A 16,367-nucleotide genomic window follows, 5' to 3' on the forward strand; every position below is an offset into this window, starting at 1 on the left:
CTCGCCCGTCCCCGCCCCCGGCTGTAGCTCCGCCCCGGCTCTGTCGCGCAGTGACGGGGCGGCCCGGCAGGCGCGGGGAGGCCGCGCATGCGCGCGGGCAGGGTCGCCCCTTCCTGCCCGTCTGTCACCTCCCGGCTGTGCCGCTGCGCCGGGGACCGGCACCGGCGCCGCCCTTTCCTCCCGCTCCCTCCGTCTCCCGGAGGGAAGGGCCGTTCGACCTTGTTTGCAAGGGCTCCGGCTGCCGCCCGGCGGCCGCGCCCGCGTCCCCATGGAGGAGCCGCTGGCGCTGCACCCCGTGAAGCTCTATGTGTACGACCTGTCCAAGGGCATGGCCCGGCGCCTCAGCCACCTCATGCTGGGTAAGAGCGCGGCGGGGACCCGGGCCCGGCCCGGCCGCCGCCTCCGGGGGCTCGCGTTCCGCCGCCGACCTCCGCGGCCCGGCTTTGCCGCGCCGGAAAACGGGGCCGGAGCCGCCGCCTGCTGCCCCGGGGGAGGCGATCCCCGCCCGGTGCCGCTCTCCTGAGGGAGCCGCCCGCCGGGAAAGGCTCCCTGAGGGCGCGCCGGGCGCCGGCCGTGTCTGGGGATGTGCGGGGCTTGCCCTGCGGCTCGGTGCTTGGGAGCACGGCGGGGTTTGGCCCTGGGATTCCCCGCTGTCTTCGGGACGAGCCTTGTCAGCGCGGCAGATCCGTCCGGCTGCTCCGGGTCCTGCCTCCTCTGGCCGCTGCGCGGGTGGAATTCACTGACGGCACGGCCAGAGTGATCCCGGGCCTGAAGGGAGGGACAGCCCGGGACAGCCCGGGACAGCCCGGCTCCCGGCTGCTGTGCTGGAGAACGGCGCCTGCTGTTTACAAGGTTGTGGAGTTCGAGCGGCTCCATGTTGTGGCGAGGCCGGGCTGGGCTGGTGATGTGCAGCTATCTGTGCTCCCTCTCCTTCAGAGAGTTTGTAGGAGCCTGCTGTATGTCTTGTCGAGATTGTGTGCGTTTCCAACCGAACCTGAAACTTGGGATGGAAGGGAAACGGGTTTTGCTTAAAGTTTTGGAAGCATGAATTAGGAATGCAACAAGAGAGTTTTATACCTGTTATGGAGCAGATTCTGACCCGTGTCAGACCAGCAGTCTGTGTGGGTTGAGACTTCTGAACAGACTCGGTGTCTGAACAGATGGCTCTGTGTAATCTTGTTTTACAGTTTGTTGGCATTCGCTTTGCTCATCTGCCCTATGAGGAGATTCTTGTGGTCTCCTGCAAGCTTAAAATGAAAGTCCAAACCTTAGCGTGAGGTTTCATGCAGATCAACGATAGGTTTGCAGAGTTGAGAAGAAAATAGTACAGGGATCGTGTGTGTTGTGCTCTGTTAGTCATTTAGCAGCAACCATTTTGGGAGATGTCTGTTTCCTGCAGTGGATAACCTCAAAACTTTTTATGTGGTCAGAATTGCTTCTGTTGTAACTCTTAGGGAAGTAGCTTTTCACCTGTCAGGTGAAATAGCCATGTTTTATCATGTGCTAAGAGTTATAAATCTTGAGATTACATGGGTGCATGATTTACCTGTGTTTGAGTTGAGGAGAGTTTAACTACTATTACATCAAAGTGTTGGTCCTAGTAAAGACTGTAATAGAGATAGGTTGCCACTATAATTGTCTCCATGCCACTCTTCACACAGATCAAGCAAAGGCTTTTTAGCTCCCTTCTTACCCACAAAGTCAGTCTTGGGATCTTGTAGCTTTCTGAATTTCCACATAAAAACACGTAGCACGTGACTTCATTTTGATGCTTTCTAATCTATTCTGACAACAGCTTGAAAACTTTGTGCTTGTGATACAGTTTGGTGGTAAATTTGGGGGATCTGAGCAACGAAAAGGAAAGCTTAAAAGCCTGAATGCTTCTTGGTAGTAGGGGAAGTGCTGCTCGCTAGTACTGCCCGGTGCCTGTGCTCAGATGTGTTCATGGAACACAGCCAAGTAGGCCCGCGTGGTCACAGTGACAGTGCAGACTGCAGAACATTTGAGACTGTGGGTCCTGTGACTTGATTGTCCGTAAAACAAATCATTCTTTCTTCCTTCCTTCCTTCCTTTCTTCAAACTGTGTCTTCTGTGCGTTCACACTCAGCTCTGTTTCAGATGATTTTGGAAACCTCCCCAAGAGCCAAGTGATTGAGAGAATACTCCTCTTACCTCATGCACAGACCCTTTTTTCCCTGAAGAACACCAAAAAAACCTATTTTTATATCTCTGTCTGTCAACTCGCAGATGGTCAATATCAATTCTTTCCTTAGTGATGTTCAGAAACTATAGGTCATCAGGGAAAGTCATAAAAATTAAAGAGGAAGCCATTTCTTAAAGGATTTACACTTGGCATCTCTACTTACAGTATTCTTTTCATCAATGCCAAGTTTGGAACAATGCTTTTGCTTTGAGTGCTAATCCTGTAATAGTGCCTAAATTGAAATACATTGTTTCAGAAAGGAAAAAAATAAATACAGTAATTGATTGTGCTAAAATAAACTTCTGTCAGGCTTGAAAACAGCAGCTCAGGTCCCCTTGCTGGAGGGGGATGAATCCTGAATTATGAGACTGACCACTGCAAGAGCATCACTGCACTGAGTCTTCTGCTGTGCTGGTAGGGTCCAGAGGTACTGGGGACTGTCAGCACAGCCTTCAGGGAGCAGCTCTCACTGCCACATGTCATGCTGACACTTTCAGTACCACTTCTCTCTGTTGTCATTTAATGAATCTGGAAGGCAGAGATGTTTAGCACAGTTCATGGCAGGCTTTAGAGTGACTTAGTCTCGTCCCTCGGACAGTCTTTGTTTTTCTTGGCAAGTTTACTCTTTCTCTACTCAAACTACTTTTATTCTTCTTACTTCCTGTAATTTAGTGACTATTTCTATTCTGAAGTATACATAACCAAAAATTGTAGTTCAGTTGCCTTTGGTATCAGAAGCAGCACATTTAATTGTTATGTTGCTTTACTTTGCATCTTCTCAATAGCTGCTGTTGGTCCTCTCTCCCCCCCTCTCAGTCTGTGGCTACATTTGTCTGTTCAAATACATGTAATAATAATAAGAAATGTTGACCTGAATGCAGTAAGCTTTCTGTTGCCAAGACAGAAAACATAATCCACCTGATTCTGTGGAGGATAAAGAGGAAAAGAGAATAGTTCAGCTTGCAGTGCTGATTTTGAAATAAACGTCTAAAGGCAGAGAACTCTTTAAGGAAGATTAAAATCCTATTGCATCATAGGCTTAAAGAAAAATATCTACCAGCTCAAAGTTCTGCTGTCCTGTAACTGAGGTTATTGCTTTTGTGACTCACAGAGTGAGCTGGGAGCTTGGTTAACCACAGCAGCTTTGGCTCAGTGGAGTATAAATTAACGTTGAGTGGACTGGGAGTATGTTTTGGTTGAAATTTTTAAGTGGTGCATTCAAGTGTAGGGACTTAACAGCCCAGAGGGAATTGGAGCGAAAGGTGACTGCTGAAAGGAGGTGCCTTCTGCTTGGCTCCATTTTCCCAGGCCAGCACATTTCTCTGCTTCTCCTCCATCTGTTCTGAGCAGTTTTGAATTGCTTCAGTATGATATCCTAGCAGCTTTGCTCCCAGCGTTTGCTGGGATTTCATGGAAATGGTGTGTGTTACCCTGCCCCAATACAGCCTCCTGGGTCTCTCTGGGCATAGAAGAAAGTGCTTGACTAAATGCTTGCCTAATTAGAGTAATTTCAATTCAAAAAAGGCAGGAATCTTAATGGATTGTCCTAGGGAAATTACAACAATATGCAGAGCAGTGCACTGCTAGAAACACCCATGCTGGTTGACCAAATTGTATTACTTCCAGTTCCACAGGAGACCAGTTCACTGCTTTTGTTTAGAGTCTTTTATGGTCTTCTGGAGTTTGCATATCCATTGCAGAGCACAAATATGTTGTTAAAGATACTGAGCTTCCTATTATTTCTTTACAGCTCAGAAGCAGGCATAGATCTTGCACTGAGGGTTGGATGGTCTAAACTCTGAATGGGGTAAACTAAGGGCCCATCTGCCCTGACAGTTCCTTCCCTCATGTCTCAGAACTCTTCTGCCCTTCAGTATAATAATTTTGATTAATATACAAATGCCACTTTCATTTGATATTTAAAATTCACAGAAATAATCAACATTGCTTGGCCCTCCAAATTAATAAATTACTGTGATGATAAAAAAGATTGGTGAGCATCTAATCTCCCTTGTGCTTGGCCTTCCAGACAAATCTAAGCATGGAAGTAATCCAGTTTGATTGTATTCTAAAATTATATGGGCTTGCTTCTTTTTTCAGAATACTTCTGTATCCAAACAATTACAGTCTCCTGAATTATTTTACAGTATTCATTCTCCATGGTCCTGTGACTAAGCTGAGGGTCCTGGAACTGTTGATTTTACAAGAAACTAATCTAACTACTTCATTCTCCATGTTTTTGTGACTAAGCTGAGGGTCCTGGAACTGTTTATGTTCTATTTTTCTCGTAGATTTCTGGCTCATGTAAACACCATTACAGTATTTGAGCTATGAATGTTATAAAGAAAATAAAACAGCAAATCTAGAAGCTTGTTTACTTGCTAGATGATACTCTGCCTTATTGAAACAAATTGAATCTTTGAGATCCCTAAGCACACAGATTTATGCTGAACTGGCATCTCCCCCCAGGTTCTAGTGATTATTTTCAGGAAAGAGCCACAGAAGCACATCAGCAGGGGAAAAATAAAAAAAGTAAATAAACAAAACCATCCCCAAACAAAAAAGCATAGTGTTTCCAACCCTGACAGGCTATCCCCCTAAACCCTCACAAATATAACGCAGTAGCTTTTCATGTCCATGTTCATGGTCTGTGATGAAAACAAGGTACCTTGACTTGCTTTAGCTTGGAATGGATGCAGATCAAACTAAGCTGATTTGCTTTACATTTACTTCAGGCTGAGCTGGCACATGGGCAGTTTCTCTGGGAGGGTTGATACCTGATAGCCTGGCCATATGCAGTAAATGTTGTGTGATTAAATGTGTACATCTAAATTTGCAGTGACCTTTCCTGTTCAACAGCCCCTGACCCTTGAACTATTTAAACTAGTTAGCATCTTGCTGTTTTCCTGTTTTACCTGGATAACAAAATCACAGAAGAGGTAAGGTTTGAAGGGACAGTGGGTTATTTGGTCCAACCTCCCTGCCCAAGCAGGCACATTGCACAGGTTTGTGTCCAGATGGTTCCTGAGGATCTTCAGTGAGAAAAACTCCACAACCTCTCTGGGCAATTATTCCGTTGTGTCATCGCCTGTACAGTAAAGAAGTTCTCATGTTCAGGTGGCTCTTCCTGTGCCTGAGTTTCTGCCCATTGCCTCTTGTCCTATTCCTTGGCACACTGAGAAGAGCCTGTATCCATCCTCTTGATAACCCTCCCTTCAGATACAAAGTGCCCAGAAGAGCATCATCCCATCAGGGCATTCCCATTCTGCATTATGAGCATGTGCATCCTTTGGATTAGCTTTACTGGAGGTGTTGAGTGAAGGGTAATGCCTGCAGTTTAATGCTGCAAGGGCTTTTGCAGCTCTGGTGGAAATTACTGGAGAATCTCTGTATAGCAATAGACAGCCTCAGGTTATGAGTAAATGGCTTGGTTTTGGTGGCAGTACCAGCACACAGCTCTACCCACATTGCAGTGACCACAGGAGTTTGGAGCGTTGTGGCAAGGAGTGGAAGAACAGGAAACATGATGATATCTGCCAGTATCCTGGATAGTATTTGCAATCCCTTCTTACAGTCCACTCAATTGGCTATGGGATGTCAGCTCTGTTGCACTGTAGGATTATTTGGGGAGGATCATGGCAACCTTGAGTTTCTGGCTTTCAAGCTGGACAGTGCTGCCAGAAGCAGTACTGGAGAGTGTTGCTGCAAGGTCTGGATACAGCTTGTGTCAGCACTCACAGCAGTGCTGCAGCCTTGTTTGGTCGTGCTGTTGGGGCTGCTGTGTGTATCAAACCTTCAGGGGCTCTGGGCAAAATATTGTGTGTGTAGTAAGCAATGTTGAGCAGAAGGCAAAACATAACTCCTTAGTGCTGGCTGCCCTGATTGCTCTGCCTGAGCTTACCAGGGGTGGCAGTGGTGGTGAGCTGTCACCTGTTCTGTGCAGGGTCTGAGTCTGGGACAGAGGGCAAGAAGAGTCATAGAGGAGGGCCCCCACCAGAGGCAGAACTTCAGGAGGACGATGATTGTGTTCATGAATGTCTGTACATAACCTCTTCCATGACAGACAAGCAGCACTGAGATTCTTGCTGAGCAGCAGGAAAGGGAGCTGCCCGAGTTCCTCAGAAACTGGTGGCCATTGATTTATTCCTCTGTGGCTCAGTTTGAGTTGAAATGACAACAGCCATCTGTGAAGCCTGGGGTACTGCAGCAGCCTAGCAAAAGTTCTCAGTCTTGGATGTCTCTGTTTGATGCATATGTGGCCAAAAATGGCAGGTTTCTTAGGCATGAGATTCCTCCAGCAGTGTTGTCACTGAAGACACTTGCACTGCCTCTCACCAGACACAGTCCATCAGTGGAAGAAAGGGATTATATTTTGTCTGCAGCAGGCTGGAGAGCTACCACAGATGCCTCATTGTCAGCAGTGCTGCAGATCTGGTGTGTGTTTTCCACAGTGCCAGCTTGGTTAATGACTTCTAGGAGCCAAGGAAAAATAGTGGGTTTGCAGCTTCATTAAGATTTTCAAATCAGTGTTGGCACAAACTGACCAAGCTGAGCTGCAGCAGACAGACCTGCCTTGTGAAGATAGGCAGCTTCACTTGCCAAAAGCTGTTCTGTTACTGCCCTGGCACTTGCTGCCTTTGGACTGCTACAGACTTCACGTGTAGCAGTAAAGATTGGACTGCAGTCAAAAGCAAAGTCCAGTTCCTCAATTCTGCTTGGGTTTTGTACATAAAATCAGACAATTACTTTGGTGAAAAGGGACCTCTAGAAGTCCTGCTCAAGGTAGAGCCAACAAGAGCAAATTCTTCAGGGCCCTGGACAGAGTTCTAAGTATCTTCAAGGATTGAAATCCCATATGCTTTCTGGACTCCTGCTGCAGTGTTTGACCACCTTTCATTATAAATGTTTTCCCTGCTTCCTGCTGAATTGTGAATTTCCCATTTTCCAGCTAGCCCCTGTTGCCTTTCACTGTGCATATCTGAGTAGAGCAAGGGTCCCCTTTCACCCATACCTGTTGGGTACTTGTAGACAGGAATACAGACTCTTGGCTTTCTCTTCTTGAGGATGGACACACCAGTTTTCTCAGCTCTTCTGCAGTACAGTAAGTGCTCCAGCCTGGTATGTCAGTGTCTTTTATATTGTGGGGATCCAACAGTGGACACAGCACTCCAGATGTGGTCTCACAAGTGTGGAATTGAAGGAGGACAGGGTCACTGCCCTTGAGCTGTGGGCTGCAGCCTTGCTAGAGCAGCCCATTGTGTAGCCTTTGCTGCAGTGATATTTTCAGGTAGGTGTTGTAATTGCACAAGCAGGTCCTGGCAGCACCTGTGACAGTGCCAATATCTACTGTAGCCCTTTCACCTGCATTCAGAATCTAGGTACAAAGTGGCAGCTCTCTGGAAAGTCTTTTGTTACTGTTTGCTGCAGGTGTGTGTGAAAGTAAATACCAAGATGTTCTCTTTCAATTTAGCATGCAAAGAACAGGCACAATTCTAATATGTGCTGCTTTTGAATTTTTTTTTTTTCCCCCCCTCTGGTCTGAAGGATAAAGTTCAAGTTTCTAGTGAAAAAGTTATTTATCATGAGCAAATGTGTAATAACTTGTTAATAGATACACAGAATGCTAACTAGGCAAAGCCAAAAGGTAGAGCCACCCAGAGGCCAGTGCTGCTGAGCCTTGAGATAGTGCAACACAGTCTTCTGGTTCTGTCACTATTGCCACTCTCTTTTGGCCTTCATCCTCCAAGCCTCTGTCTCTGTGCCATGGGTTGACAGGGAATGTGGTTGCTGCCTGGCTGTGACCCATGGGAGTGACACATCAGTCCAGCTGCTTCAAAACTATGTGTGCTCACTTCAGCTGATGTCTCTGTTGTCACAACAGCCTTTTCCCTGCCTCTGCTCTTCCATGACCCTCATCTGAAGCAGGTACCTATTTTACTTCAGACCTGAGTGGAAAAATATATGCTAGTGATTGCTTTTTCTTGTGGCAGAGGAGTACTCAGTCTGCTGCTTGGGTTCAAGAGAATACCAAATGTTGGTGTCCCAACAGTTTTTCTGCTCTAAATCTGCTTTTTGGGGGTTCTGCACCTCGTTCAGGAAATAAAGTTATAGCACATCTCCCACAGCATGCACTGGCTCCCTACAAGCTCCCAAAGGGAGGGTACCAGGGATGAAGCCTTTCAGTTGTGACAGATAAAACAATTGAGTCTGGAGCAGTAAAAATGACCTTTCAGAAACAGGTTTAATCTTGAGATCCTACCATGAACAACAGAGAGGTTTAGGTCTCCTGCTTCTAGGGAACTGGAAACACATTTTAAAAGGGACCTTTTCTCTGAGACCCAATTATATTATCAGTGTAGTGGTGCCTGAAGCAAGTCTTCACTGCTGAGTTCTGGAAAACACACAGCTTTATAACTTGTGTAAATTTCAGTGCTGTACTCTTCTATCTCCATTCCCACTTAAACTAATTTTTAAGGGTGGGGGTGGGAGGGAAAAGAGGAAATAGTGAAATACATGATAGAGGCTACCACCACTGCTCATATGTTTATGTCAGAGCTCTCATCAGTTACTGAAAAAGAGAACTGAATACACTCTGCTGGCCTACAGTTATGAAATCTGTCAAATTCAACTCTTCTGCTCCTGATTGAAGACTCAAATTTTAGGAAAATGTTTTCTTTCTTGGTGTGTAGAAAAACACCTAAGGAAGGTAAGCATCAGCAGGATAGGATGGCATTGCTACCTCTGCCTGCCAGGAGGCAAGAAGTACAATGGATGTGGGGATTGAGTAGTTAATTTGAAAGATAATCTGGATTTTTTAGAGGCAACTCTGGATTAAATCTTTGGTATTGCTGTCATGGTGAAATAATAAGCATGGTTCCTAAGTGATTGATGGAAAGTAGGCTGAAATCTGGAAAATACATTGCTAATAACTCTTCTTTTCTCTGCATACAGGGAAACAGCTGGATGGCATCTGGTAAGTGACTAGATTTAAATTGCATAATGTGGGTAAAACACTGGTACAGGAAGTATTTTCAATATGCAGTTATATATGCTTCAGAGCTTAAGAACATTTTGTGGTGGAAGAGGGAGCAAGACCTTTTTTGTTCCTGAATACAGATTGGCAGTAAGATGATGTACAGTCAGGTGCTAGTTAAACCACCATGGAATGGGGTGTTGTTAGTAGCTGTTGTGGTTTTGTGCACCTGTGTACTTTTTCAAGGATAAGATGTTGTCCTTGTCCCAGGCACTTTGTCTTATAATTCCAGGCATGACTAAACATGAGAGTAAAAGAGTAGGTGGGAAGAAGGTATTACAGGAACAAGGCTTCTGTCATATAAGAGCAGTATCTACATTCAGTCCAAAAAATACCCTTAATTTCCTATAATTCATACCAAGATTTTTGATATCACACGAAGAAGGCTTGTTTGGTGTTTTTTTTAAAGGCAAGAAAACCCTTAAACCCTTGTCCATCCATTTTCCTCTCCTCTGATCCATCTCCAGTGGCTGTCTGACCAGATTCTCAGCCAGTGAGAAGGGTCTGTCAGTGTGGTAGCAGGGCTGGTTCTGTCTCTGAGGGCTGACCTCACCCTCAGCCCGTTAGCTGAGAGAAGCTCATGCCTGGGCTCTTAGCTAAACCTGTTCTTTCCTAACTGCTTGCAGAATTCCAGTAGGCTTAATAATCATTGCTTCCATATCCTTTCATGTCCCAGCAGATCCTGTTCCCACTCACAGAAACACATTGACCTTTTCTTTCTGTTATTCCCTTCATTATATCCTTGAGCTCATAAATTTATCAGTGATTTATGTGCTAGGCTGTTTATTTTTTCCCTTTATTTCAACTTTCTTTGGTTTTTTTGTTTTTTTTTTTTGTTCTCTGTGGCAGGCACACCTCCATAATAGTCCATAAGGATGAATTCTTCTATGGCAGTGGAGGGATCTCCAGCTGTGCACCTGTAAGTTCAACTTAATTCTCTGACAATTTTTGTAAGGTTACCTGATCAGAATTGCTTATGTTACTGTCTTTTAGAAAAGCAGCAAAAGACTTCTGAATTCAGAGAGATGCTGAAGCCAGCTGCTTGTCATGGTTTCCCAGGGTACTAAGGGGGAAGGGAGCATGGACAGTGGGTTGAAATGGACAGTGGGTTGAAATGGACAGTGGGTTGAAGCCCATCTCAATTCAGGCTGGGGGTTGCTTCTTCTGGTAGAGCCTCTCTATCCAGAACACCTTTTGCAGCTGCTTTGCCAGAGTGACACCTTGTCCAATTCTGTCTCATTAAGTGTTACATGCAGATTTTTTAAGAGTGAAAAAAAGCCCCAAACCTTGATGTTTTCTCAGACCTTTCTGTTCTTAGAGAGGTAAAATGGATGGGCTGTGCTTCTAAAGCAGAATTTTGCCATAGCTTAGAGCTTTCAGCCCGTAGAGCCAAATTTACCAGCTGAAATGGAAGTTTCATGTTCCTTCTCATTCTCTTGAGTGCAGAACAAGGGAGGCCAGCAGGGCCTTTTGCTTGATAAACATACCAAAAGTTCCTTATTTTATGCCTGCATGAACCATAATAGCTTCATTCAGTAGAGTCCTCCAAGAGAATTTGGCCTGATCATTTGACAGTATCTTCTGGCTGCTCATTTTTACAGGGAGGGACACTTCTTGGCCCTCCAGACACAGTTGTTGATCTGGGGAACACTGAAGTCACTGAAGAAATTTTTCTGGAATACCTTTCCTCTTTGGGGGAATCTGCGTTCCGGTAAGTAACAGCCTGTACTGGAAAACCTGTACATCAAAAAGGTGTAATGCAACCAACCCAGCTCCCAGAGCTTCTGTCTGCTTACTCTCTCATTTGGTACTCTCAAACATGGACTGGACTGAGGCACCAGTACACAAGGGGCTACCTTCTAGGCTGGGAAAGCATTCTCCTGCAAAGTCTTTAATGCTGTTTTTTATAAAATCCAATAATGCCTGAAATGTTTTTGAGAGAATCACCAGAGAAAATGAAATCTCTCAGTAAAGCAGTTTCCCCTGTGAGTCATAGGTAGTCACTGTAGTAAAGCTGCCAATTTTCACATGAGTAGAAGCAAGGTCTTGACTGTTAAAGAGTCTACTCTGCTTCTCACAAGAGTGGGGAACCACAACATTTAGTGTTCTGGCTGTCTTTCAGAGTCAATAATTCCTGTGATTTCTCGTTACTGCTACTGTGGTTTTAATTGAAGAAACCTGACCTCACCTATTCTCCCAAAAATGGTTGCATTGAAGTCAGGGATGTGGAGAGATGTCATTTTCCACCCTGATTCAATTGAATTTGAGGGTGCATTGATGTCTGTATTTTACCTATTTACCTTAGAATTCTTTGGGGTGGGGGGATGAAGTGCTAATGTAAGATGTTCTTCATTAAGGGTATAAGTTTTTTTCTGTTTGTATTATTTACTGCTGAATCTGTGGGATTTTTTGTTTCAATTTCTTTCTGTGGCACAGAGGAGAATCTTATAACCTCTTTGAACATAACTGCAACACCTTCAGTAATGAAGTGGCACAGTTTCTGACAGGAAAAAAAATCCCTTCCTATATCACTGACCTTCCATCTGAAGTTCTTTCCACGTGAGTATGGATGCCCCTCCTCTCTGTAGCTGCTTCATGCTAATGCTTAAACATTTGACAGAGCCAGCAGTACCAGTTTCTGATGGATCTGTCTGAGAACCAGCATAAGATTAAGGAGAGGATGCAATTTTCTTTACATCAACACTTGCAACACTGTATGACAAGTGCTAACTGGCACTGGTGTTCAAAGAAGAGAGGAGATGTTCTTCTGCCTTTAACTTAACTAGTTCTTTTGTGATGGTCTCTTATATATAGAAAGTTTCAGAAAACAGTGCAAGGCTTTTTTCCTTCTTAGACAACCAGTATCTGTTAAAAGTCATTTCTCTAAGCACCATAATTGCAGAGGTGTCACTTTGCTTGTGAAGAGGCAGGGGAGATGCAATTTTAAAATTAATGATGCAGTTTTAAAGCTAGGATTGGGTGGAGAAAGAGGATATGAAAAAAAGGAAATTAAGAATTTCCTGCTTGATAATTCAAATGTTGTTTTTGTTTGTTTGTTTATTTGTTTGTTTTTTTAACTCTCAGCTAGTGAGGATCCCAGTAGGATTATGTGAGCTCCATCATTTAGGTCTTTCTTCTCATAACAGTGGTGTAGCACATTATTTGTGAGACATGGGTCTTCTACCCTGGACTCTCAGCACTTCAGATCTCTCAAAATCAGATAAAGTCTGTAACAGAGTGAGTCTTACTGAAAGACAAGCCAGGTGCTACAGATTGCAACAGAAATTATTCAGGGAGTATTGAACCATTGTCTTTTAAGTAAGCTAGAGGCTATTCTTTTGGCAGGCCTCAATATTGATGTACTTAATGGAACACTGCAGTTGCATAACAGGGATTTTGTTTGCACACTTAAGTAGAATGAATTACTGAGAGCTGGTTTCAGACAGTGTTACATTAGCAGTCTAGGCATGTTAGGACTCAGAACTACCTTATCTGATGATTATATGATATAAAATCGTGTTTAAGTTTCTTAGGTATTGAACAGTAAACTAATAGGTTAAATTAGTTTGCTTTAGTTTGTAGTGGAAGTCTTTTCTTCACATTTGCTTCTAGAATGCTGGTTTGAGTGCACTTCAGTGGTAAATGGGAGTTGTTAACCAAGTAAACTATTTGAGATGTTTATTTCTTTACCTTCTCAGACCTTTTGGACAAGCTTTAAGGCCCCTCCTGGACTCCATCCAGATCCAGCCACCCGGAGGCAATACCTTCAGCAGACATAATGGACAGAGCTAACAGGAGTGACCCAGTGTGCCCAGCCTCACCAGGCCTCTTCCTTTTTAAACATGAATCTACCAGATTTCTATTTTATAATTTCTCATGAGAATTAACTCTAAAGAAGTTACAAGACAAGTTTTAAAATTTCCTGGGGAGAGAATTTATCAGGGTGCATGTAAGACAATGCTACCAAAAATATTGCCATAATTTCTAATAGCATTATACTAATTTATAAAGGCTGTCTTGTCCAAGTAGGCTGACACTTTCTACGTAACTCCTGTGCTGGTAAGTGGAAATTCATTCCATGAGTATTCAGTGGCCCCTTACACAACTTGAAGTAAATCAAGGGATGTCCTGGCCATCCCTTGCAGACTTGTATCTGTCTTGTCACTGCCTCTGTTTGGGGGTATTTGCTGAAGTCTAGCAAAAAAAGCAGAGCAAGTATTGGTAGCCTAGGAAGTGAAGGTGTCCCAGGATTAGTCTGTGTATTTCGCTGACATTTGCTCAAGGGAAGAGCTGAACTCATCTGATTAGTATATGTGCAGTGGTGCAGGTGTATGGGAAAGGTGATGAAGCTGAACCACGTGTCAGTGTCACACTCAGAAGCTGAAATTCAGTGGGACTTGCTGTGGTGGGAGGGAACCTGGAGCTGAAGGTTACCAAGAGCCTTGTAATGCCACATCCAAGAGTTATGGGAAAGAACCAGCTGAAAGAACAGAATCTCATGAGCAGAAGTGGTAGAGACAAATTTCAGGGGAAAGTAAAATGAAGTGAAATGTTTCTTTTCTCACACATAAGCTTATCAGCAGATAGAACCTTGTTAATGCATAAGAACTGTTTTCTTGTAGTTTTTTTTTTAACTTGCAAAGCCAGAGTTACAGTACAGTAAGGCAGGAGTAGCATGGCAACTGCATGATAATACCAGCTGGACCAATTCTGCCTTCAATATCCAATTGCAGACACAGTAGGAGTTCCAACAAAGTGCTGCCCTTTCCAAAGCTGTCAAGCACATCAGGGCTTTCCTTAAGAGAAATAAGTGCTAGGTCTCCCCAAACATAAAGAAAATGAGGAAGAGTAAAATTAAGCTTTTCTGTGGAGTAACTGAGTTTCTTGGGGTACATGCAGAAGCAGTCCTGTGCTTAGATTAACCTTTAATTATAGCAATACTGCATCTTCTAGTTTAAGATTTTTAGAGCTTTGCATTTACTTGCAGTGGGAAAGAACAGGGGAATGAAAAAATAGGCACAATGTTTTCTTTTCATGCAAATATATATACACTACTTTCCTGAACCATTTTGTAGCAGTTACATGTAGGAAGGAATATAAGAAAGACATCAGACAAACCCCAGAACACTGCTGATGCTCTCTAAGTGGGGATTGCACATCCCAGATGCTGCCAAAAAAGCATCTATGCAAATGTACAGCCATTTGTCCAGTGCTTTGTTGTGAAAAGTATTGCTACCATTCAGTCCTGCATCTCAAACTTCCTGCACTGGAAACTTCTTATATACCTAAAGGAGATGTCTTTCCTCTGCTGGGCTCTTTCTCCCAGAATAATGCAGATTGATAAATTTCTCACACTGTTATTCTGTGTGGACTATACAGTTTGTATTTCTGAGGGGTTGGAATAGAGGAAAACTGCAATTTAGTCATTGTCAAATACTCTGTTGTCCTGCACCTTGTGGAGCCAGTGCACAGATGGGAATAGGGTATTGTGAGGCCATTCTGCTGTTTCATGTTTACCTGCTCTCAGTGCACAGCAGTGGCCCCTGCAGCCCAGATGCTTCTTTTCCTTCTCATTCTCAGCTTGTGCCATCACCTTCTCCTTAAGCATTTCATTTGATGGACTGGACTCAGAGGTAACTGTGTAGCAGTTACTACAGATGGCTTTATACAAAAGTTTTCAATCTTTCCCCCTCCAAATGTCCTGGTGGCAGAAAACATTCTATGAAAGTCAGTTGTGAATGCCTTTTGATGCTCCTGGAGGAAGGGTTGGTGTTTGGTTTTACTATGCCATAGCTTAGCTTTCCTGTCCAGTATATGTATTATCTCCAGTCTTCTCCCATACATGCTTGTGAAGAGTAACCAGCCTTTCACCTTAATACACACATGACTGTGCCACAAACTGCTATAGATCATGTTAGAGATCTTGGAGCTTCCTCAGTTGAGCAGGTCCACTCAAGCTGACAGTGCAGCCCAGCATCCTGCTGTGCTTGTTTGGTACCTGCAAGCAGCACAGCTGTGCTTGCCTGCCCTTCAGCAAACTGTCACTTCAGGCACAGCTGCCTGTGATGGAAGCAGAGGTGCCATGGTTTCTGCCCCACACACACTGACACAATGAGGATATGCCCTGGATGTCCACCATTTTGGATGTCCTGAGCCTAGTTTCTGCTTGGCTGCCTACTTCAGGACTTTTTGCATCCTCTCGGGGCAGAAAAGAAACGGAAGACATTCACCCTGTGCATTTTTGCAATCTGCCTTTTCCCCTCCTGAGCAGAGCCCCTTTGCAGAGATAATGCTCCTTCTTTAAGGTCACTGGGTAAAATATCATTCAGCCATATATTGTTTGCAATAGTCAAAGAGCTCCTGGGCTCGGGACCTACTCTTTTTTTTTGTGGCAGAGAATTGTAAGAGGGAATCCTCTTTGCTTGGTCTTACTGGGTAATGAGACCCCTGTACCCTGTAGGACTCTTAGGAAACCTGTTTTCTCCAAAGATGGTTATGTGTAAATTGCAGGACTGTGCCCTCAATGTTCCACCCAGCTGAAAACAAACTAGACTGAGAAGTGTATGTAAATGTATATAGGTGATGAACTTCAGCCAGCTGTTTGACAAAGGGGCAGGGAAACTGAAATCCTGAAAGGAAACAGAATCCTTTTGCCCACACTTAACTATTCTGTCTTGTATTGCTGAGGTTCCCCCATGCCATTTAAAAAATGTTAATAATGTCTTTAGGCAGAAAGTGATGTTTTGATTTACTTGTGGGGTTTTTTTCTATTACAATAAAAATAAATACAACACATTTTTCTGATTGAATGCATGTACCCACACAGCTGCCCAGCAGTCATTATCTTCACTCTGGTCCCACCTGGGAAGTGCAGCATGAGAAATTGTCCCAGCAGTTTGTGCCAGGTGCTGCTTCTGGAAGTAGTGGTGGCAACTGCCCTTTGCTCTGACTGGCCAAAGGCAATATTCTTATTTAAATCTGGGAAATCTTTTCTTCTGTAAGTACCACAGTACTTAAAACTATACTCCTGCAGCTTGACACAGCTTGGATGAGGTGAATGAAGATGTTCTGTCAGCACAGGTTTTGTTCAGCCTTTGGTCATCTAAGTCTACGAGTAAAAAACGTCTCATG

The 16,367-nt window shown here is 44.2% G+C and overlaps 1 protein-coding gene across 1 annotated transcript; it reads left to right on the forward strand.

The window, feature by feature from the left end:
• Positions 1-72: 72 nt before the first annotated feature.
• On the forward strand, positions 73-16,059 carry DESI1 (desumoylating isopeptidase 1). Its single transcript, XM_039725235.1, is given in 8 exon segments — positions 73-133; positions 136-186; positions 189-359; positions 9,155-9,176; positions 10,086-10,155; positions 10,838-10,947; positions 11,673-11,795; positions 12,935-16,059. Coding segments are annotated over 8 exon segments (687 nt in total). The 5' UTR covers positions 73-87; the 3' UTR covers positions 13,029-16,059.
• The last annotated feature ends 308 nt before the right edge of the window (positions 16,060-16,367 follow it).

The sequence above is a fragment of the Passer montanus genome, unplaced genomic scaffold, assembly GCF_014805655.1.
Source record: "Passer montanus isolate IOZ18808 unplaced genomic scaffold, ASM1480565v1 scaffold55, whole genome shotgun sequence".
Classification (NCBI taxonomy): Eukaryota; Metazoa; Chordata; class Aves; order Passeriformes; family Passeridae; genus Passer; species Passer montanus.